Source organism: Loxodonta africana, chromosome 4, assembly GCF_030014295.1.
Source record: "Loxodonta africana isolate mLoxAfr1 chromosome 4, mLoxAfr1.hap2, whole genome shotgun sequence".
NCBI lineage: Eukaryota > Metazoa > Chordata > Mammalia > Proboscidea > Elephantidae > Loxodonta > Loxodonta africana.
The window spans coordinates 641,108-662,247 of record NC_087345.1 but is presented as its reverse complement, the minus strand read 5'-3'; the positions used below and the strand labels follow the sequence as shown (position 1 = coordinate 662,247).

Sequence of the window (21,140 nt, the reverse complement as noted above, 5' to 3'; positions counted from 1 at the left end):
ACATCCAGCAGAGGAGAACACATGGGGCGCAGGGCGTGCGCGGGGACGACTGTGCTGCGGCTGCGGGAAGACTGGGGGCCTGTGGTCACGCTCAGCTAGGCCCGGGCTTCCTGCACAGGCAGCCTGGCCCTGAGGCTTCAGAGAAGCGTGACAAGGTCCGATGTAAGCTCCGGGAAGACACCTTACCGAGAAACTGACAAGGGGCCAGGTAGAGCGGTAAAAGGCCCTGGTGCAGTGAAGTGGAACAGAGGGTGCCAGGAATGAATGAATCAATGGGAAGAACAGAGGAGAGGATCAGGCCTAAGGACAAAGCAAGAAGACCAGAGAGAAAGGAGGAAACCAGGAGTGGCAGGCATGAAACCCAAGGGCCCTGGGATGGGAGGGGGGGAGCGCTTTAGGGGTGGTCTATGGGGACAGTGAAGACTGAAGACCAGACAAGTTGTGGAATGACATCAAGGACATCATACATGAAGAAAGCAAGAGGTCATTGAAAAGACAGGAAAGAAAGAAAAGATGGTTGTCAGAGGAGACTCTGAAACTTGCTTGTGAACATCCAGCAGCTAGAGCAAAAGGAAGAAACAATGAAGTAAAAGAACTGAACAAAATATTTCAAAGGACCGCTCAAGAAGACGAAGTATTATAATGACATGTGCAAAGAGCTGGAGATGGAAAACCAATAGGGAAGAACACGCTTGACATTTCTCAAGCTGAAAGAACTGAAGAAAAAAATCAAGCCTTGAGTTGCAATAGTGAAGAATTATATCGAGAAAATATTAAACGACGCTGGAAGCATCAAAAGAAGAAGGAAGGAATACACAGAGTCATTATACCAAAAAGAATCAGTCAATGTTCAACCATTTCAAGAGGTAGCATATGATCAGGAACCAATGGTACTGAAGGAAGAAGTCCAAGCTGCTCTGAAGGCATTGGTGAAAAACAAGGATCCAGGAATTGACGGAATATCAATTGAGATGTTTCAACAAACGGATGCAGCTCTGGAGGTGCTCACTCGTCTATGACAAGGAATATGGAAGACAGCTTCCTGGCCAACAGGCTGGAAGACATTCATATTTATGCCTATTCCCAAGAAAGGTGATCCAACCGAATGTGGAAATTATAGAAAAATATCATTAATATCACATGCAAGCAAAATTTTGCTGAAGATCATTCAAAAACGGCTGCAGCAGTATATCGACAGGGAACTGCCAGAAATTCAGGCCGGTTTCAGAAGAGGATGCAGAACCAGGGATATCATTGCTGATGTCAGATGGATCCTGGCTGAAAGCAGAGAATACCAGAAGGATGTTTACCTGTGTTTTACTGACTATGCAAAGGCATTCGAATGTGTGGATCATAACAAATTATGGATAACATTGCAAAGAATGGGAATTCCAGGACACTTAATTGTGCTCGTGAGGAATCTTTACATAGATCAAGAGGCAGTTGTTCGGACAGAACAAGGGGATAGTGATTGGTTTAAAGCCAGGAAAGGTGTGCGTCAGGGTTGTATCCTTTCACCATACCTATTCAATCTGTATGCTGAGCAAATAATCCAAGAAACTGGACTATATGAAGGAGAACAGGGCATCAGGACTGGAGGAGTACTCATTAACAGCCTTTGTTATGCAGATGACACAACTTTGCTTGCTGAAAGTGAAGAGGTCTTGAAGCACTTACTAATGAAGATCAAAGTCCACAGCCTTCAGTATGGATTGCACCTTAACGTAAAGAAAACAAAAATCCTCACAACTGGACCAATAAGCAACATCGCAATAAACGGAGAAAAGATTGATGTTGTCAAGGATTTCATTTTACTTGGATTCACTATGAACAGCCATGGAAGCAGGAGTCAAGAAATCAAACGACGCATTGCATTGCGTAAATCTGCTGCAAAGGACCTCTTTAAAGTGTTGAAAAGCAGGGCTACCACCTTGAAGACTAAGGTGCCCCTGACCCAAGCCATGGTATTTTCAATTGCCTCATATGCATGTGAAAGCTGGACAATGAATAAGGAAAACAGAAGAAGAATTGACGTCTTTGAATTGTGGTGTTGGCGAAGAATATTGAATATACCATGAACTGCCAAAAGAACGAACAAATCTGTCTTGGAAGAAGTACAACCAGAATGCTCCTTAGAAGCAAGGATGGCGGGAGTGCGTGTCACATACTTTCAACATGTTATCAAGAGGGATCAGTCCCTGGAGAAGGACATCATGCTTGGCAAAGTACAGGGTCAGCGGAAAAGAGGAAGACCCTCAAAGATGCTCACCATACCGATTGAATCGGTATGGTGAAAGGATACAACCCTGATGCACACCTTTCCTGAATTTAAACCATTCAGTATCCCCTCGTTCTGTCGGAACAACTGCCTCTTGATCTATGTAAAGATTCCTCAAAGGACTGACACAGCGGCTGCAACGATGAGCTCAAGCATAACAATGATTATAAGGATGGCTCAGGACCCGGCAGTGTTTCCTTCTGTTGTGCATAGGGTCCCTATGAGTGGGAACCGACTTGAGGGCACCTAACGAGAACAACAGAACTTGGGGGTGGGGCCTGGGTCTAGGGAGGCGGGGTCCTGAGAGTGGGTTTTGGGGGGCGGGGGCCTTGGAGGCAGGCCAGATAGGCGTGGTCTCCGGGTGTTGGGCCCTGGGTAGTCTCCAGGGGTAGGTTTCTGGGGGCGGGGGTCTCATGAGTGCATCTATGGGGGTGGAGCCCTGGGAGTAGGTCTCTGAGGGCGGGGTCCGGAGGCGGGTGTCTTGGGGCGGGACTGTACCGCCTGCCCCACGGGGTGGGCTGACACCTGAGTGGCCCTTGTGCCCCCTAGTCCCGTTCCTTCGATCAATCCCGGCTGCGCAAGGGTGATCCCACGGAGGGAGGGATGCAGGGCTGCACCCTGAGCGCCAAGGCCGGCAGTGGCCCTGACCAGGTAGTCCCACGGCCCCGCCAGCGCCCACCCTCCGCCCGCCCCGAGAGCCTCCAGTTGGTCCATTTGAGTCAGGTGCCTGCTCCCGAGCCAATCAGGAAGGCAGGGAGTGGCGCGCTCTGACTGGCCACCCTGGATGTCCGGGCTGTGCAGAAGGGGTGAGGCCGCTGTAGAGCTGCTGGGCGCGGTCCATCCCAGAGGCGCGGGGGAGCCCGTCTGCGGCACCTTCTCAGTCTAGCCGAACTCCCAGCCGGGAAAGGAAGGAATACCTGTGACTGCCCTTCCCCTCAACGTCTGTCCCCGCAGTGACCCGGCCCCTCTATGGACGCACCTACTCGTGGGACAGGTGGGGAGGCGCGAGGGTGGCTGGAGGGGCCCACGTGTGGGCTCTGGTCCCGCTGGGCCTGGGCGACGCCGAGCGGTCCGCAGAGGGCAGCAAGGGCTGACGATGCGGCGGGGCGGGGTGGGGCAAGGGGCAGGAGGCTTCGTAGGAGAGAACAGAAACCACCTGGCCAGAGGAGCCTCAGGGCGTCTGGCCTGTCCCCCTCCCTCCCCGGGAACTCTGGCCTTGGAGGGCAGAGGGGGGACTCTGATGGCTGGGACAGAGCCCCAGGTTGGGCCGTAAACCCCGCTCAGGCCCTGCCCCAGGGACCACACACTATAGCCAGGATCCTAAGCCTTAGAGGAGGTCCCCCACAAGAGGGGCAGGGGTCAAACCCTAATGTGGGGGCTCCAGGCTGGGGTTCACTGGCACAGGGCTGGCAGAGGCAGGCACTAACTTTGTGTGGGGGGGAGTGTGCTCAGGACTGCTGCACTGGTGGACAGCTCACTGGATGTTGGGACCCAGGGTCTTGAAGACCAGCCTCCCCTATGCAGGGCACCACTCAGAGGCAAAGCCAGGGTGGGAGATCTACAAAAGGGTTTATTTACTTCCAGCCATGTGGGCACATGCCACATGGCTGGTTACATTCAAGACTAGGGAATGAAGAGCCCCCCTGGACAGATGGTGTCCATGAGTCAGCACCTGCACCCTCCCTCTGTCTCCATATCTGTGACAAGGGCTGGGCCTTGGGGATACGGCACAGAGAGAGCAGGACTGACCCAAGCCCCACCCTACCCCAGGGAGTGGACCGCTGCTCCAGGGGGGGTCAGAGGCCGGCCCCAGGCCAGGAGGGGTTCCTTCCAGAAAGTCCAGACACTCCTGAGGTTAGGCTGAGGTGGGTGCCTGAGAACAGAACAGGCCTGGGGGAGAAGGGGGTATCCATGGAATGAGGGGGTCTACTCTGACCCCCTCAAGCAAATGCCCTCGGGTAGAAGCCCAGCGAAGGCCAAGGCAGCAACCAGGACCCCCCCCCAGGTGTAAGGCTAAGCTGCGAAGCCCCCGGCCAGGGTCCCCATGGTGTGCCCACCTCTGTCCCCGGGCCCAGAGATCTTCACAGAGCTGTCTCCTTGGAAGCCCTCGACCCCAGCTGCCGGGGAGGCTTGAAGCTGAGCACCTCTTTATAGGTGACACCTGGGGCAAGCCAATAGACGAGAGTCAGGGAAGAAGAGACCAATCAAGATCAGCTCACAGAGCCCCCTGGACCTCAACAGGGACAGGCTTGCCTCACCAGCCCAGCTGATGATCTATGTGCCCCACCCTACTAAGAGATCCACTCAGGGTGTGGGGTGCGCACCCAGACCCAGAGCACAAGTTTGGCAGCCAATGACCTAGGAACCTACCTCACCCCAAAAACATCAGGGTCAGAGGTCAGGGCTAGAGAGAGAGGTACAACTTTGTCCCACATCTGCAACTTCATCCCAGGTTATGCCCACAACCATTCCTACTGTACCCCAAACCCACTGCCACAAGAGCGGCCGGGCAGGACTTAGCTGTAGGTCCAGGGCAACTGAGATTGTCCTAGGAATATAGGCAAATGCTTTCTCCAGGTCCAGCTGCTCCAGGCCCTACCAGACCCAATTTCTGGGGCCGGTGTACGCAGGAAGTTGTAGATGGGGCTAATCTCCATGAACGACCTGCAGCATCCACCTTCTTGCTCAGTGGCTGTGTTCTCTGAGCTCTGTGCCCCACAGCAAGTCTTCCCGGAGGAGGGGCTGGGGGAGCATTGGCACCTGGGGCCTGCTCTGCTTCTCTCTGCCCACCCCAGCCTGTGCTCCCACACTCATTTGGTCAGGAGAGCACTTGTTTGGGGGACACAGGTATTACACACAAACCCCGTGGGGGAGACACTGTGTGTGTGTTGAGTGTGGTTTGTGTGGCTTTGCCCAGTGTGTTCGGGTTACCCCCAGCCCATGGGGTGGCTTCATAAGCTAGTTGACCTAATCCTAACCCAGGGTGGGTCCATATAGGGAAACAGTGAAAAGGCAATTGCTCTAAAGCTGGCTTTTCCCCGGGAAACAGGAAGTAACAACGTTGGTGCTTCTGACCAAGGGCTGAGCCACAAACCGGCCATGTGTCCACCATGGTCAGTTACAGGAGCAAAAGCTCCAGGCCACAGATTCTGTGGGGACAGGGGCCACAGAGAGGATCCTGTGGTCAGTGGTTTTAAGGTATCGCTTTTAGCATCGGAAGCCTTTCACCAAACAAAACCGAACCCATAAGCACAAAACACAACGCAGATAAAGGCAGAGCCCACTGAAGGTTCCCAGTGGCCCCAGGAACACAAAACCTGAACCCAGCCAGCCACCCGCCTGTGTGTACAGGCCAGAGAGCTGGATTTCAAGGACAGCCAGGATGGGGCCTGGAAAGAGTCGCCACCCCGCAGGGCTGACCTGCTGTCTGGAGACGCCCCTGTCCCCCACTGCCAGCCCAGTTTTGCATCTACCAAGGGCAGACAGCCAGGCCAGCCATTCTGGTATGGGGCCCAGGGCCGCAGTGGAGGGAAGCCTGGGAGGCTTTCCTGAGCCCAGCCAGAGGCTGAGCGGGAGCCGGCTGCCCTCTGTGGTGAAGGGAGGAGCTCCTGGTGCCAAGGGGACCCCTGCTCAAAGCCCTAAAGAGGCAGTTCATGGTGGGGGTCAGGTGGGGGGTGGCTGAGCAAGAAGCTGGGGGGTGGGATATAAGGAGTATGCAGGGGGGTTTGGTTGTCCAGGTGGGAGAGGTCCTGAGATGAGGCAAGGGGAGGTAAGGATGCATTCAAGAGGTGTGAGCAGACAGCCTTGAAAGACAAGTGCTCTCAGAGGAGACTCCTGAGTAACTCAGGCCTCTGGCCGGGACATGGGGGAGGGACACGGGGCTGGATCTGATTGAGCGTCACAACCTCCCTGAGCTCAGAGTTCCCTTCTCACGGTTGCCATTGCCAAGCCTTTGTGCTGAGCCAGTAGAGCACGTCCAGCTTTAGCTCCCAGGCAGAGGTCACCTACCCAGCAGGGCCGGGCCAGGGTGCACCGACCTGCACCTCCCTCACCTTCTGCCTTGCCGACTTACGCTTCCACTCATCCAGCGTGCGGTCTACATCGTCAAAGGAGTCATCGTACTTCTGTGGCGTAGGCTCGTCCTCTGCCTCATGCAGGGCCTCGAAGTAGGGGTGGGCCAGCGCCTCAGCCGCTGTCACCCGCTGCTCCGCATCCAGCACCAGCATCTTCTCCAGGAGGTTCACGGCTGGCGGGGCAAGAGGGGCTCAGGCTGTGCTCTGCATTCCCACAGAGGCCCCCATGCCACCCCAGGCCAGCCCTACCGAGGGGACTGGCGTTGGTCAGGATGGACGCAAAGTCCTTCTTCTCCAGCTCAGGAAGTCCCTTCATGTAGTTCTTAGCCTGTGGGAGAAGCTGGATGAGGGGCAGAACCCCAGGCTCTGCCCCCCTGCCCCCTCCCCCATCTCCAACTGACGTCGGCACTCTGCAGCCCCTGCACAAACTCAGCCGAGGGTGTTCCCGTCACCTTCATGATCTCCTTCAGCTGATCCAGGTCTGCCTCAAGGTCAGGAGCACAGTACAGGGGCACAGAGCCATTGGGTGCACCACCCACCCCACCAGGCAGCCTCCCAGACCCCCTCCCTGGACACCTAGGGGACCTGTGCCCAGCCCCTCAGCCTGCAGCCTGGTGGGAGGATACGGTCATTGCCCTTAAACAGCGTCTTCCCGGTGATCATCTCGGCCATGATGCAGCCCACCGACCAAATGTCGACTGAAACAGAAGCCCCTGCCTTTGTCAGACACTCCTCGGGACCGGAGGTGGGGGAGAAGGTGAAGGGACACAGACCCACCACACTCACCCCACTGCAGCTTACAGCCTCCCTGAGAGCAGTCCTGCTGGGGCGGGGGCTCCCACCCAGGAACCCAGCCCCCAGACCCTCACCTGTCTGTGTATAGTGCTTCCAGTTCAGGATGACTTCTGGTGCCCGGTACCACCGGGTCACCACGTATCCGGTCATCTCACTGTCTGCCTGTCTGGCCAGGCCAAAGTCCAGGATCTGCGGGAGGAATCTGGGGAATGGGGGATCTACAGGGATCCCGGGGAATGGGCGGGGCAAGCTTGGGTCCTGTCTTGGCTGCCTGTGGAGACCCCAGGGGACAGGGCATGAAGCCGTCACACTGGGGTCTCCTGCCAAACCTCGGAGTCCTGAGTGGGTGTTCCGAGAGGTCTCCACCTTCCCTGCTGCCTCCATCCCCTCCTGTTGACCCCAGGGCCTGATATCTTTGGGGAAGCCTCCCCGTGGTCCTGCCACACATCAGGTGTGCGGGACAGGGTTGGGGGGCACCTCTCCACCCTTCATTGAAGGTACATGAAGCTACCTGAGGCCACCCTCCCCCTGATGCTGCCCCCCGCTGCCTCCCCAAGGCCCATGTGTACATCATCTAGACCACTGGCCTGAGAGGGCCCATCACCAAGGACCCCTGTACCCTGCCCCTCACCAGTCTCCCCAGAGGCAGCCAAGGCCCCCTCCAACACACACACCTTTAGCTCGCAGTCCTCGTTCACCGCCAGGTTGCCGGGCTTGAGGTCCTGGAGGCAGAGGAAAGGTGGTTGCTGTGGTCCCGCTGGACAGGGCGGGCATAGGCAGCATGGACAAGACCACCAAGGGCCCCAGCACCACCTGAAGGCGGGGCAGCCAGCCCCTCCCCCTGCAGCCCTTCAAGGAAGCAGGGAGGGTTCTGTGTGGGGGTTGTGACATGCACCCCCCCAATGAGGGAGAAGTGGGGCTCAGGATGGGGCATCCCTTGCACACCTACCCCCTCCAGGACTCACCCTGTGGATGATACCAGCAGCATGGATGTACTGTGGGGACAGCAAGAGGATCAGGGCCCGGCAGAATTGGGCAGACTGGCCCTTCCCCTCCTCAAGGCCCTGCCCTTTCCCCTGCCCTCTGCACTGCACCCCTGTGTGGCCCCACCCCTCCACGCAGCACCCCATACATCCCCACTCGGTCCTAGCCCCCGCCTTCCCCCGCAGCCCACCTTGAGCCCCTTCAGCATCTGGTACACAAGGAACTGGATGCGGTCCTCACTCAGCTTCTCGTGCTTCATGAGCTTGCCCAGGTCGGTGCCCATGAACGGCATCACCAGGTAACTACGGGGAGTGGGCGCACTGCAGTCACACCCCTGGGGTTCAGAGCCCCCTCCCTGCCACTAGCCCCTGGTCAGATGCTCTGGAAGACCCCAACCTGCCAGGTACCCCTGGGTCAGCACCCTGCAGCCACACCTCCTTGCTGCCTCCATTCAGGTGCAGACTCCACCCCCCACTGCCCTGCCTGGAGGTTCCCACTACCCTCCCTGACCAGTCCTCACACCCTGCGGTTAGCAATAACTTTGCCAGAAGCCACACACCCCCACCCCCAGCCTCTCATTCTCTTCCTAGACTCACCAGCCCACCGCCTCCAACATGTTGGCACCTTCCTCCCACCCTCCCTGGCTGGAATGTCTGGTGGGGATATGACTGCACTTTTAGGATGCAGGGAGCCAAGGACCAGGCTAAGCCCCGGGGGCTGCACCCTGAGGGCAGCAGGGAGACAGGAAGGTTGGGGGAGGGGAGAAGGTGGTCAGGCTCCAGGTGAGAAGTAGGCATGGGAGAGGTGGGATGCCTGGAGCAAGGGTGGGGCTGCAGGACATCTGGGTAAAAGGGTGGGCCGGCTAGGTGGAGAGAGAGAGACAGGAGAGGCATTTGGGCCCTCCCCCAAGAGAACACTGAGGTCTGTGTGGGTCCCTGACCTCTGCAAGGTCAGGTGACCAGGAGCCCACAGCTCTGTCCAGCTTTTCCTGGGCCAGGTCCCTGGCTTGTGGCTGAGATGCTGTGAGTCTGGGGGGCCAGCAGGGAGGCCAAGGGGCTGGCTCAGCAAGTTGGGGGCAGAGGAGGTCCTCCCTGTGTGCCCCTCTGCCCACAGGCAAAGGTCAGGAGCTCCAGTTACAGGCCACACACTTGGTGCCAGGGTCCTGGGCACAGGCCCTGCCTGTTAACAGACCTCAGGCCCAGGTTCACACCTCGGGTGCCGGGGAGGGCCCAGGTGCCTGGAGCCCCAATTGGTTTCCACCAAGCTTTGGCAGAAGGAGGCGGCCCAGGCTCTGCTCGTCCCTGCGAGCGCCTGAGGGTCCCAGGAGCATGTGGGGGCAGGGGGCTGGAGGAAAGGACTGCAGGGTAGCGAAGGTGGGTGGTGTGTGCCCTGGCGCCTGTCAGGGTTGCAGAGAGAGGCAAGCAGGCAGAAGTCCCCATGCTAACCCAGAATCCAGGAGCTGCCCTGCGCCCTTCAACCCCCAGCGTCCAGCTGGCCACTCACAAGTCTGTGAAGTCATCCAGGGTCTCGTCGGGAGTAAACACGTCAAGCAGCCCAATCACCTGGGGGGAGAGGGCCGAGAGCCAGTGGGGTCGGATCATGGCACCTCCCCAAGCTGGCCCTGGGCTCCGGGCAGGAACCCCTCTACAGCTGTCCACCTCCCCCCACATCCACAGGGCTGCTCTGCCCCTCAAAGCATGGCCCAGCCCTGGCACCCAGGCCCACAGATACAGGCTATTTTTGGATGGTGACAGCCAGGATCCTCCAGGGAGGAGCCACCCCAAGTCTGGGATGGCTACAAGCCATCTGAGGGGCTCCAGCCTGGTGACCACTTAGGGAACAGCAGTGTCCAGCAGGTGCTCCCCAGACCCAGGTGGGTACTGCTGTGAACAATCTGAGAGCAGGCCTAGCCCTGCGGAGCCCGTCAGGGAGATGGACAGCCAACAGGTAAACTGGCTGCTGCTGCCCCAGCTCAGGGAGGCCTCCGGCTCAGGGAGGACAGCCAACCTGAGTGGTGGAGGGGCAGGTAGAGGAGTAGCAGGGGTAGCCGGCAGAGGCCTGGAGCGTGTGGCCCGAGGAGGAAGGAAGAGCGCTTCGTGATTTTGAGGAACACAAGGAGGAAGGCCAAGTGGCCAGGGCCCAGGCCAAAGAAGTCAGGCAGGACCTCGCATGCCAAGTGAAGACCTGGCTTTGATCCTAAAATCTGCCCAGGGAGTGTTTTAAACGGGGGCAAGGTGTGAAACAGTCCTCCACCTGCTGTGTGGGGACAGACTGGAGTGAAGCAAGAGTGGACAGGAGGGTGGAGGACAGTTGGTGACCCCTGCAACCACCAGAGGTGGGATGAGGGTGGGGGAGGAGATGCCAGCTGGGTGCCTGGATGTTGGGGGAGGGCAAGCGTGACCTAGGCTGATGAGGGGCATGGGAGAGGGGAAGGGGCAGGGCCCTGATCAGAGATGGGTCCACACCGGACACACAGGCGACCCAAGAGAGAGGCCTGGGCGCAGATGGAGCCCGCAGGTGCAGCGCTGAGAGCTGATGGCCTGAGGGTACCACCTGGACAGACAGTGTTTAGCAAGAAGAGAACAGGGAACAGACCCCTGGTGGAGGACTTCCGTGTCTCGGGTTGATGGTGGCAGGAGGGCGTGGGGTTTTAGGATGGGGAGGCCTGAAGGGACTGGCCTCCAGGTCAATAGTTGCTCTTTCACACACCACTACACCTCAGAGCCCAAGCTTCCTCACGGGAAAGTGGGGGTGCAGCTGGATGGGCCTGATGGCATGGTGGGGACAGCCAGCACAGCAGACAGCATCCTTATTGGCAAGGTGGGGCTACAGCCCGAGAAGGGTGCTGGAGCAGGGTCAGGGCCATGAGGTGACACAACTACAGGCCCCAGAGCGGAAAGTGGTGACGGGGGAGAGGCTGCTGGGTGGAGCTGGCTGAAGCCTGGGCTGGGGAGTGTGACTGGAAGTTGAGGGGCCAGGGAGCCCAGGGCCAGGGTGGGAGACAATGGGGCAGAGCAGGCAGCGTCTGGGAGTCAGGGGAGAGTCTGCTGGGGGACGCGGGAGGGTCCAGAGCATCAGTCAGGAGCACTGAGTGACCTCACAGCCTGCGGAGAGAGCCCTGGCAGGGAGAAGGGCTCTTAGCCACCAGCCTCAGAGACAGGGCAGCCACCTGTGGTGTCCCAGGGACAGGCTTAGAAACAACAAGGTCTTTCCCTGGCAGGGCCTGGCTCCTCCTCCGAAGGCCAAGGCAGGAAGGATGGCCCTTTTTGTGCCAGGACTGTGCCTGGTGCCAGGTGCTCTCCCCCACCAGCTCCCTAAACCCTTCACCTTACCAAGACACCGAGGCTGAGGTGATGAGCCCAGGAGCAGAGCGGGTTCAAGAGATGGGGTGGGAGCTGAGTGGAGCCTAAAGAGGAACCATCAGGGGTGCCCCCTGGAAAAGTGCCCCTTCCAGGAAAAATGCTCCTCCCACCTGCAGTGTCTCCTCTCAGCAGAGGCTCCTGGGTTGGAGGCAGGGTTTGGGGTGAGATCCACACAATGCCCCAGACCAGGGCCTGGGAGCCAGATGCGGGCAGCCCCTAGGAGAGGCCAGGAGCTGAGTTCTCTGCAGGGACCAGCTCAGGAGGAGGCCTAGACCCTGGAAGACCGTCCAGTGGCCAAGGAGTGCAAGGCCCCCACTGCCCACGCTTGCCCGGCCCCTCGTCAGGCACTGACTGGGCGCTGTCGTCGTGCCCTGGCTCCACCACTCCCGCACGGGGGTGGGGGTGGGGGGGCGGTGACTCCCGACTCACATTCTCGTGGTTTATGTGCTTCAGGAGGCGCAGCTCGCGGTAGGCGCGCTTGGCGAACAGCTCTGACTGGAAGGGCCGATACAGTTTCTTGATGGCCACCCTGGCGCCGGTGCGGCTGTCCACGGCCGAGCTGCGAGGCAGGCCGCTCAGTGGGGGCCAGGCCACCCCTCCGGCCACCCGGTGCCAGCCCGCCGGCCACGCTCACCACACGGCGCCATAGGCGCCCGAGCCCACGGGCTGCAGGTCCCGGTACACGGCGCGCACCTCCCACGCCGTCTTGGTCACCTCCTGACGGTAAAAGCCCTTGCGGGCGGGTGGCGGGGAGCTCATGGCTGTCCCGCGCCCACCCCGCCGCGGGCGCCGGCCGGGGCTCGGGCCGATCGGCGGGGTTCCTTGGCGCGTCGGTCCGCGGGGCACTCCGGCTCTTCCCTTGGGGTCGCTGCCCTCCGGACACCCCCAAGCCGCTGACCCCGACCCCGACCCGGCTGCAACGGCGCGCTGCCTGTCCCCCACCCGCGGACCAACCGGCCCACGGGCCCAGCGCACGTGACGGCCCCGCCTGGGCCCTCCGGAAACCTGAGGCGGCCGCGGGGAGGGGCCAGGGACTGCGGGGTGGGGGACAGCGGGAGCTGGGCCCGGCGTGGCGCTCAGCCCGGGTTCTGGGGCCCGCGGGGTTCCAGTGTGCTCCTTACTCCTCTATACACAGCCCCCTGGGCCCTGTCTGGCTGGTCTGGGCCCCTAACCTCTACCCCCACCTCCGGTGGTCACTGTCCACCAGCCTGCCTGACGCCAAGCCCTCTCCCCCCATCCCCCACGGCCTCTTGTGCTCTGCATTCCTGATGTCAACTCCCTACTCCACCACCCAGGATGCCCCCACCCCTGGGGCTGGTTCATCCTTAGAGGAAGGGCTCACTTTTGTCGACAAAACTTTACAGGCTGCAACCCCAACACCTATCCCTGTGGTCACTGTCTCTAGGTCTCCCTGAGATCCCCCCACACCTCTTCCCCAGCCCGCCCACGCTCTCCAGACCTCCAGGCCCACCTTGTAGGCCCCACAGACACCTTCAGCTCCCAGCCCCCCCACCTGACTTGGGGAGCACTTGCTCCCTGCTTTTGCTCAGCGTGGGTATAGTCAGGCATGGTCTGGCCCCATCTTTGACTGGACCCCCCCACCCCTGACATTCTCCCCCAGTCCAGTAACCCCAGGGTCTGAAGAGGGAGCGTGGGGTCCCCCCAGGAGCTGACTTGAGGACAGGTAACAGGATCCTGATGCCCACTACCCCGCCCTCAGTGCCCCGCCTGCCCGCCATGAATCAGCAGCTCAGAGCCTCAAGCCTCAAGCCTGGCCAAGCAGCTTTACGCCTGGTGATCCGGGCGTTCACGAGTAGGCGGTGAGCTCAGACAGCCTGAGGCCCGGCCCAGGCCAGAGACACAGTCTTCATGTGCCAGGGCTGCTCCTGTGAAGGCAGCATGGCCACCACACCCCCACCTCCTCTAGAAAGTACCCTCTGGGTGCCGCCATCCTCCCAGAGGTGAGGCAGTGTCCCAGTTCTGTGTCTTTTCCTCCCAACACACACTGGACTTGGCTGTCATCCTGGGACCTGAGGCTCTGCAGGTTCACTGACCACATGGTCCTCCACCACTTGAGGCCCAGGGTAAGGTAGGCTGTCCCTGACCCCTGGGGACCCCTGACAGAGCCCAGACCCCGACCCCTACATGTGAGCTGCAGTGAGTGGTAAGGGCAGGCCTGGTGTGGGTTGAAAGGGGCCGCCTTTCTCTTGCAGACTGTCCACACTGCAGGTGGCGCTGTCACTAGCCAGGCAGGAAAGGAATCCTGTGCCCCACCCCCTCTGGGTGGTGGGGACCCAGGAAACAGGGCCTAGAGCCTCAAACACCAGCGGAGCAAGAGGGAGCCCCTTTATTGAGCACCCTGTGAGCAGGCACTTCACATCCAGACCTCTCCAGGGCCCGTGAGGTAGGAAGTCACCACCAGTCCCCTGGATGCAGAGGCCCCACCAGGGAGGAATCACACCATCCACAGCCTCCAAGCAGGGTCCTTTTCCCAGAGGCTCTTGGGGTCAGCTCCATGCTGGGAGGAGGAAGGGATGGGGGTGGCCCCAGAGCCCAAAATCTCAGCCCTGGGCTGCAGGGCCATGCAGGAGAGGGGGCAGAATGGGGCCAAGGTTCAGGGACCAGAGCATCTGTATCCAAGTTCACACCCATGTGTGCACCGCCCGTTGTGTCAGGCCTTGAGGCTGGACACTTGCCTCTTCCCCACCCCTGGTCCCCAGCTGGCATTGTGCTCTCTTGCCTCAGAAACCTGCCATAGCTGCCCTTGGGCAGGGAAAGCACAATGGGTGTCCCTCAGCTGTCTGAGCCCCTTACATGGGGCACAGTAGGGTGTCGGGGCCCCTCATGGCATCAGGAACTGTCAGGGGAGAGGTGGGCAATAGTCCAGCCACCCTCACTTTGGCCTCCCACTGGTCCTGGCTGATGCCTTGGGAGCCTGCAGGTTCACACATGCCAGTGCATGCTTGCACAGGCCTGCACATGCTCCCTCACAAGGAACACATTCACGCACGTGTGCCCACACTGCACAGGCCCTCATGCAGGCACGAGGCAGCTCTTCTGCCCCCCAGGGAGGACACTTCGAGCCTGGTGGGGCACTGGCCATACCCCAGCTCTTGGCCTCTACTTCCTGGCTGAGCAGCTCTGACCAATGAGACCCGTCCCTTTAAGTGTCAGGGGCCCCTGCCCCAACCCCATCCCCAGGTACAGCTCTCTGGGACACAGAGGAGAGGAAGAGACAGGCACACTCCCCAGGCAGCCTCTTGGGCATTCAAGTCCCCCACTGTGAAGCCCCCAGATGGCCGGAAGGAGGTCACCACCATAGGCCCAGGGACATGGCACGCATGTGTGCACACATTTTCCTATGTTCCCACATATGTGTACAGCCTCCCTCTAGGTACAGCGTGCAGGCTGAGGAGTCCCAGGCTAGGAGTCAGGGTTGCCGGGCCCTAGGGGTGTTGGGAGGCACCCCTCACAGGAAGCCAGTGTTCTGAGGAGGGGCAGGCTCAAGCCCCTTCCATGAGCTTGAGCGTGGCCAGCAGCAGCTCACTGCTCAATTTCCAGGCTGTCAGGCGGCTGTACTGGCTCTGGGGGCTGGAAGCTGAGGACTTCTTGGTAGGTGAGCTCTGGCGGAGGTAGAGAGGAAGGAGCACCCGGTGATACTGTGCCACCCCTGGCCCAGCCCACCCCACCTCCTGCGCATCTGGCACCTGCCACCCAGCCAGCCCCACCCAACAGGCCTGGGCACTGATGCTCTCTGAGAGCAGGCTCCACACTGCACCTCTCTCCAGAGCCTGTGCCGCCCCCATGCCTCTGCTCAACACCCCCACCCATCTCTGCCTGTCCCATCTGGGGTAGGGGCTGTGCTGTCCCTCCTTATGGACCGCCCTGGAGAAAAGCTGGGGTGCTCCCTGCAAAAATGGGCACTGCCCGGCCTCTACCCCAAGATCCCGAGCGCCCACCCTTCCACTCCTCCACCGTGCGTTCCTTTGCCTCCACACTTTCGTCGTAGGGCTCGGCTTCAGGCTCGTCATCAGGGTCATGGTACTGGCTGAAGTAGGCATGGGCCAGGGCTTCGGCTGCACTGACCCGCTGGTCGCTATCCAGGACCAGCATTCTTCCCAGGAGATCCACAGCTGCAGAGCACCAGAGTTAGGGAGGATGTCAGCTCCGCCTCCTGCCAGGAGTGGAACCCAGCCCCACCCTGATCCTGTCCTCACCCAGAGGGTTGGCTCCTTGGAAGATGCTCCGGAGATCCTTCTGGGGCATGGGGGGCAGGGACTGGATGTATGTCCGGGCCTGGGGGCACACAGGCAGGCCTAAGGGAGTGGACCACCCCCTATCCTCTTGGCCTCAAGCGGGGCAGGGGCCGCAGAGCAAAGGCCTAGGCAAGGGCATTTGGAGACCTGAGGCCTCCCCAGCATATCTGGTGGCACCTCCTCGCCTGCCTCCGTGCCTTCAGAACCTTGTGCAGGACTGTCTTCCCCACTCCCACCCATTCATCCCCGAAGGGGTCGGACTCTACCTTTCAGTGGCCCGTGCTCCCCATATAGAGCCCAGCCTGTTTCCCACTCTGTGTCCCCCTCCCCAGATGCCCTAAGCTCAGTCAGCAGAGGGGCCAGGCTCACGTGCTCAGAGGATATCTTTGCCAGAACCTCAGGGCTGGGCGTGCCCACCACCTCCATGATTCGCTTCAGCTGGTCAATGTCTGCCTCGCTCAGGAAATGACCACCGGCCAGGCCTGGACCTTCCTAAGCCCCCAAACCCAGGCCTGGGGACACTGCCCAGAACCTGTTCTCCTACAGTTGGACACAGTGAGCCCATGGTGCAAAGTGGGGGCAGTGTGGGCAAGACCAACCAGGGAGGGCCAGAGTCCACCTCCCTCCCTGTCCCCAGCCTCCAGGCAGGTGGGGACCCCAAATCAACTTTGCTCCCCAACCAGGACAAGGATACAATCATTCCCTGGAAAGAGGGCCTTTCCCTGGAGCAGCTCTGCCATGATGCATCCCACAGACCAGATGTCCACTGTTGAGGGGGAGGCCTCCATCAGTCTGCCCACCCCAAGTCCCTCCTTGGGGAGCTCCCGGACCTCAGCAGCCCAGGAGACCCCCAGGCCTAAACGCAGTCAGACTCTTCTCCCTCTATTCTCAGCCGTAGGCAGGGGGAGGGGTTAGCGCTGGCTGCAGAAGCCAGGGAACGCCCCTGACCCCTGGCTCAGGGCTCTCTGAAGGTCTGTGTCTGATACTGGTCCACAGCCCATCTCTCCTCCAAGGCTGGGCACCACTTCCTCTGCTCTCCCTTTGCCCTTCAGCCCTGCCGAGAGCTCTGCCTTCCCACCTGGCCCTGACAGGCACCTGTCTGGCCCCTCTGAAGGCCTGTGTCTGATGCTGGTCCATAGCCCCTCTTTCCCCCTGCTCTCCCTTCGCCCCTCAGCCCTGCCGTGAGCTCTGCCTCCCCACCTGGCCCTGACAGGCACCTGTCTGGCCCTTCTGAAGGCCTGTGTCTGATGCTGGTCCACGGCCCGTCTCTCCCCCTCCTGTCCCATAGCCCGTCTCTCCCCCTGCTCTCCCTTCGCCCCTCAGCCCTGCCATGAGCTCTGCCTCCCCACCTGGCCCTGACAGGCACCTGTCTAGCCCCTCTGAAGGCCTGTGTCTGATGCTGGTCCATAGCCCGTCTCTCCCCTGCTCTCCCTTCACCTCTCAGCCCTGCCGTGAGCTCTGCCTTCCCACCTGGCCCTGACAGGCACCTGTCTGGTTATAGTGCATCCAGTTGAGCATGATCTCAGGTGCCCGGTACCAGCGCGTGGCCACATAGCCGGTCATCTCCTCATCGGCCTGGCGTGCCAGCCCAAAGTCCAGGATCTGGGACAACAGCAAAACCTTGTCAGCACCCACTAGCTGCCTCCGCCCTCCCCTCCCAACTTGCCCCTCTGGTTCGTGGCCCCTCACCCTGAGTTCACAGTCCTCATTCACTGCCACATTACTGGGCTTCAGGTCCTGCAGCGAGGAAGCCATGAGCCAGGTGGACAGCATGGTTCAAGAGGACCCACATCCAGGACCGAGGACACCCTGCCCACCCGCACCTACCCGGTGGATGATGCCGGCCGAGTGGATGTACTGCGGGGGAGGGGAAGAGCACAGGACGGTGAGCCTCGCCTTCCGCCCCCTCTCCCGACTCCCCCACCCCGCCATGCCCCCCACCGAGGAGGGACTTCGGAGCCTCCTCCCCAGCAGTGAACCTTCAGCCCGCGCAGCAGCTGGTAAACCAGGAACTGGACGTGCTCGTCGCTCAGCGCCTGGCATTTGACGATGTTGTTCAGGTCTGCGCCCATCAGGGTGGTCACCAGGTACCTGGGTAGGGGTCAGGGGTCAGGAGAGAGCGCCGCCGCTGGCCTCCCCGAATGCGCTCCCCAGACCCCGCCGCACCCGCCTCGCTCTCACACTTCGCTGAAGTCGTCAATGGACGTGGCCGGAGTGAAGACGTCCAGAAGCCCGATTACCTGGGGTTGGGGGGTGCGGCTCAGCCCCTGGGCAACCCCCGACCGGCCCAGGCCCCGCCCCTTTGGCCCCGCCCAGACAATCGTAGCCCCGCCCTAGGGCGGTCCCTTCGTTGGCCCCGCCCCAGGCTAGCGTGGCCCCGCCCCCGAGGCCTCAGAGGGATGCACTCACCCCCCCCCCCTTGCGCCAGGCCCGCCGCGCCCAGGCGGCTCCGCCCCCTGGCGCTCCCCGCCCCATTGGTCCGTCCCAGAGCGCTCCGCCCCCACAGCGCTCCAGGCCCCCATTGGCCTGCCCCCAGGCCGCCCCGGCCCCATTGGTCCGCCCGCCCTCTTGGCCCTCCCCCAGCTCACATTCTCGTGCTTCAGGTGCTTGAGCAGCCGCAGCTCGCGGTACGTCCTCCGCGCGTGGATCAGCGACTGGAAGGGGCGTGACAGCTTCTTCACCGCCACCTTCTGGCGCAGCCGCGCGTCGTAGGCCGAGCTGGAAGGCGGGCGAGTGAGGCCACGCCGACGGGTCTGGGCTCAGCCCTGGCCCCCCGCCCCAGGCCGGCACGCGGGGAGCCGGGAGGAGAGGGCCGGGCCGGGCGCCGAGCCGCCGGCCGCCTGAGCGCCTCTCCCTGGCCCCTCCGCTGCGCCGGGCCCCGCTCCCCGCATCCCATCCCGGGGCCTGGCTCAGACGTGAGCCCCTCGGGCGGGGCCTCTGCCGGCTGCCGACGGCAGGGTCGGGGCGAGAGCTGGGCTGGCTGGCGTGTGGCTGGACAAGCCCTCCTCCTCTGCGTCCCGTCCACACCTACTCCCTCCTCAAGAGGAGGGTCAGCTCCCACCACCACCAGCAGAACGAGCTACCCGGGGCCCCACCACAGGACTCGGTTCTTTCGCCTCCTGCTTCCCAGCCCACGGACTCTTCCCCCAACGCAGTGCTAGGCCCAGGAAGAGCCCCCACCAGCCAGCGTGCAAATGACATGTCAGGAAACGTTCCTCTCCGTCCCTCATGGCCCCATGGGCTCTGGGAGGCTCCCCAGACCTCCCCCCCAAATCCCCTGGACTCTCAACACCTCCTCTGGGCCCTGGTCCTGGAAATATATTCAAGATATGGAGGGAAAACTGGTCAAAGGTGTTTATTGCATCATTATTTTTAACAGTGTAAAAGTGGACGATGTGAAATGTCCAGCCGAGCGTGGTGCCTGGACACACGGAACATGTCACCTTGCCCAACCCCACTCCCCACAGGTCCAGACTGTCTGGCACCAGCCCCTCACCTGCCTAAGGCCACCTGAGACACAGCAGTCCCTGCTACAGTCCTCAAACACAAATGGGACAGGGTCATCGCCCACCCATCCATGGTCCCCACTGTCCTCACTACCAGGACCCGACTACTGAACGCAGCTTGGAGCCCAGGCATGGAGGGGTTTGCACAGCCTGTTCCTTTCCCTCCCTCCAGCTTCACTTCCTGTCTGCTGGGCTCCCTCCCCCTATCCTCAGGAAGAGTGAATGGAGCCTCAGGCTGTCCTGATAGGGCTTCCATGCTCATGGGGGATCAGAGTGTGGGGGGGGGGTGGTACAGGGATGCTGGTCAGGTGCCTGGGGTATCCATGCCCCCTCAAGCTTATGACCCACCCTACAATGGTCCCGGCACCTGTGGGGGGGGTGATGAGGCAAGTGGCCCCTCATCTCTGGCAGCAAACCCTTTTGCCTGATTGCGTCTGCGCAGTGGAGTTGACAGGAGTCCGCACCCCATCCCCAGCTGCTGCCTGCACCAGCAGAGCCCAGGACAGGGCTATCCCCCTGCACCGGGGCCATGCAAACACCGCCCGAGATGCAGCAGGAGAAATCCACTTCCTCCCCAACTCCCAGACTGACAATTCCCTGGGCAGAGGTGAGTCCAGTGTGGCTCTGCAGGTCCCCCGGATGCACTCATGTATTGTCCCAGACCCTCCCCCTGCCCTTGAAGACCGAGGCCTCAGGCTGGAATGGCTGAACCAGCTGAAATGGCTTGCCCGAAGCTCCTGACAGCCTGCAAGGACCAGTGAGATCAGCCTGCGGACCCCAAGCCTCTGCTCTTGACTCCAAGAAGCTACGAGGAATTGCCCCTCCTAACGGTCTGCAAGAGCCTGGAGCAACACCCCGCCACACCCTGGTGGCCCCTACCTCCCCCTCCAGTGGACGGCAGCCACCTGGCAGCAGCGTTGGTAAAGACCCTACTGGGTGCTGGGGCGCATCTCTCAACGTCCACACCCAAGCATCAGCCTCAGCCTGTCAACATCTAAACATCGCCTCAGGGCTCCCTGTAACCACCTCATCCTAAGTCCTCTCCAAACCCCAGTACCAGGGGAAGGAGGCCTGCAGGCGTCCCGGACGCCCCACGCAGACTCGACCATCTGACAGGGCCCCAGGCTGGACGCCTCAGGGTCCAGCTGCAGGGCTGTCACCTGAGCTCCCTTGGTTGGGGCAGAAATACGTGGCTGCAGATCCCCTCTGCTCTGGCCTAAGCCCCTACTCCGGAGCCTGATCCCCCCGGAAAAGGAGGAGGGGCAGGGCCCGCGGGTGAAGCCTGAGACCGGCCTAAGGGCGGAGGTCTTCATCTTTTCCCACCTGGGCTGCCCCTTTTCAAACAAAAACACCCACCGGGGAGCAGGGGGGCCGTCTGCAGACCCTGGGGGCTGCCAGACCCTTGACTCAGGGAACGTCAGATTCGTGCTTAGGCCTTCAGGGGCTCGGGAAACCCACCCTCTCGCAGGATCCGGGCCGGGGTGGCGGCGCTCCGGGTCGTGCTGAGCCAGAGGACACCCCCGCCCAGGTCGGGAGCGGCCTCTGGGAGGAAAGTTTCCTTCGCGCCCCCCATTCCTTCCTCCGCTCGGCGCCGGGCCGGGGGCGGGGGCAGGCGAGGCCCCTCCCCACGCCGGGGCCCCGCAGGGGGGGAGGGGGCGCACTCGGCCCCGTCCCGCCCCCACCCCGCCCACCCCCGCCCCGCCCCTACCAGACCGAGCCGTAGGCGCCGGAGCCCACCGGGCGTAGCCCCTGCAGCCGCTGCGGCACCTCCCACACCGTCTTGTTCAGCTCCTGCCGGTAGAAGCCGGCGCGGGGGTCCGACATGTCCGGAGCTGCCTCCTCGGCCCAGTTTGGCCCCGCGCCGCGCGCCGGAGCCCGGGAGGAGC

General features: G+C 61.5%; 2 protein-coding genes and 1 long non-coding RNA gene across 5 annotated transcripts; 1 reads left to right on the top strand and 2 right to left on the bottom strand.

Moving 5' to 3' along the window:
* Positions 1-3,828: 3,828 nt before the first annotated feature.
* On the bottom strand, positions 3,829-12,401 carry MAPK12 (mitogen-activated protein kinase 12). 3 transcript variants are annotated; one of them, XM_064283284.1, is made up of 14 exons: positions 12,127-12,401; positions 11,922-12,051; positions 11,463-11,536; positions 9,634-9,692; positions 8,321-8,432; positions 8,112-8,141; positions 7,821-7,868; positions 7,221-7,335; positions 6,978-7,049; positions 6,753-6,832; positions 6,601-6,679; positions 6,351-6,524; positions 4,336-4,439; positions 3,829-4,168 (listed from the first exon to the last, which is right to left on the bottom strand). In XM_064283284.1, exons 5-13 carry the CDS (start codon positions 8,420-8,422, stop codon positions 4,360-4,362), a joined length of 780 nt encoding a protein of 259 aa, XP_064139354.1. In that variant the 5' UTR covers positions 8,423-8,432; positions 9,634-9,692; positions 11,463-11,536; positions 11,922-12,051; positions 12,127-12,401; the 3' UTR covers positions 3,829-4,168; positions 4,336-4,359. The 3 variants fall into 3 exon arrangements, with proteins under 3 accessions (XP_064139354.1, XP_064139353.1, XP_064139352.1); XM_064283283.1 differs by lacking the exon at positions 11,463-11,536 and having other exon boundaries at positions 6,804-6,832; positions 12,127-12,322; XM_064283282.1 differs by lacking the exon at positions 11,463-11,536 and having other exon boundaries at positions 12,127-12,320.
* Positions 12,402-13,800: 1,399 nt separating this feature from the next.
* On the top strand, positions 13,801-17,754 carry LOC135231146 (uncharacterized). The gene is made up of 3 exons (XR_010321652.1): positions 13,801-13,896; positions 15,054-15,108; positions 17,483-17,754. It is a non-coding gene; the product is annotated as an uncharacterized LOC135231146 (long non-coding RNA).
* MAPK11 (mitogen-activated protein kinase 11) lies at positions 13,801-21,140 on the bottom strand. Its single transcript, XM_064283285.1, has 12 exons — positions 20,963-21,140; positions 18,337-18,466; positions 17,930-17,988; positions 17,728-17,839; positions 17,576-17,605; positions 17,438-17,485; positions 17,236-17,350; positions 16,443-16,514; positions 16,118-16,197; positions 15,710-15,788; positions 15,452-15,625; positions 13,801-15,115 (listed from the first exon to the last, which is right to left on the bottom strand). The coding sequence occupies exons 1-12, from the start codon at positions 21,076-21,078 to the stop codon at positions 15,036-15,038; spliced, it is 1,095 nt and encodes a 364-aa protein (XP_064139355.1). The 5' UTR covers positions 21,079-21,140; the 3' UTR covers positions 13,801-15,035.

Excerpts from the sequence above, each read along its gene's own strand:
- MAPK12 (XM_064283282.1), bottom strand. The coding sequence starts at position 12,251 with ATGAGCTCCCCGCCACCCGCCCGCAAGGGCTTTTACCGTCAGGAGGTG. Across the intron at positions 6,680-6,752 it reads AGGGGCTGCAGAGTGCCGAC|GCTAAGAACTACATGAAGGG; the intron begins GTCAGTTGGAGA and ends CTTCTCCCACAG. Across the intron at positions 4,440-6,350 it reads CACGCTGGATGAGTGGAAGC|GTGTCACCTATAAAGAGGTG; the intron begins GTAAGTCGGCAA and ends GGCTTGCCCCAG.
- MAPK11 (XM_064283285.1), bottom strand. The coding sequence starts at position 21,078 with ATGTCGGACCCCCGCGCCGGCTTCTACCGGCAGGAGCTGAACAAGACG. Across the intron at positions 17,351-17,437 it reads ATGAGGACTGTGAACTCAGG|ATCCTGGACTTTGGGCTGGC; the intron begins GTGAGGGGCCAC and ends CTGTTGTCCCAG. Across the intron at positions 16,515-17,235 it reads GATGCACTATAACCAGACAG|TGGACATCTGGTCTGTGGGA; the intron begins GTGCCTGTCAGG and ends CCCCCTCAACAG.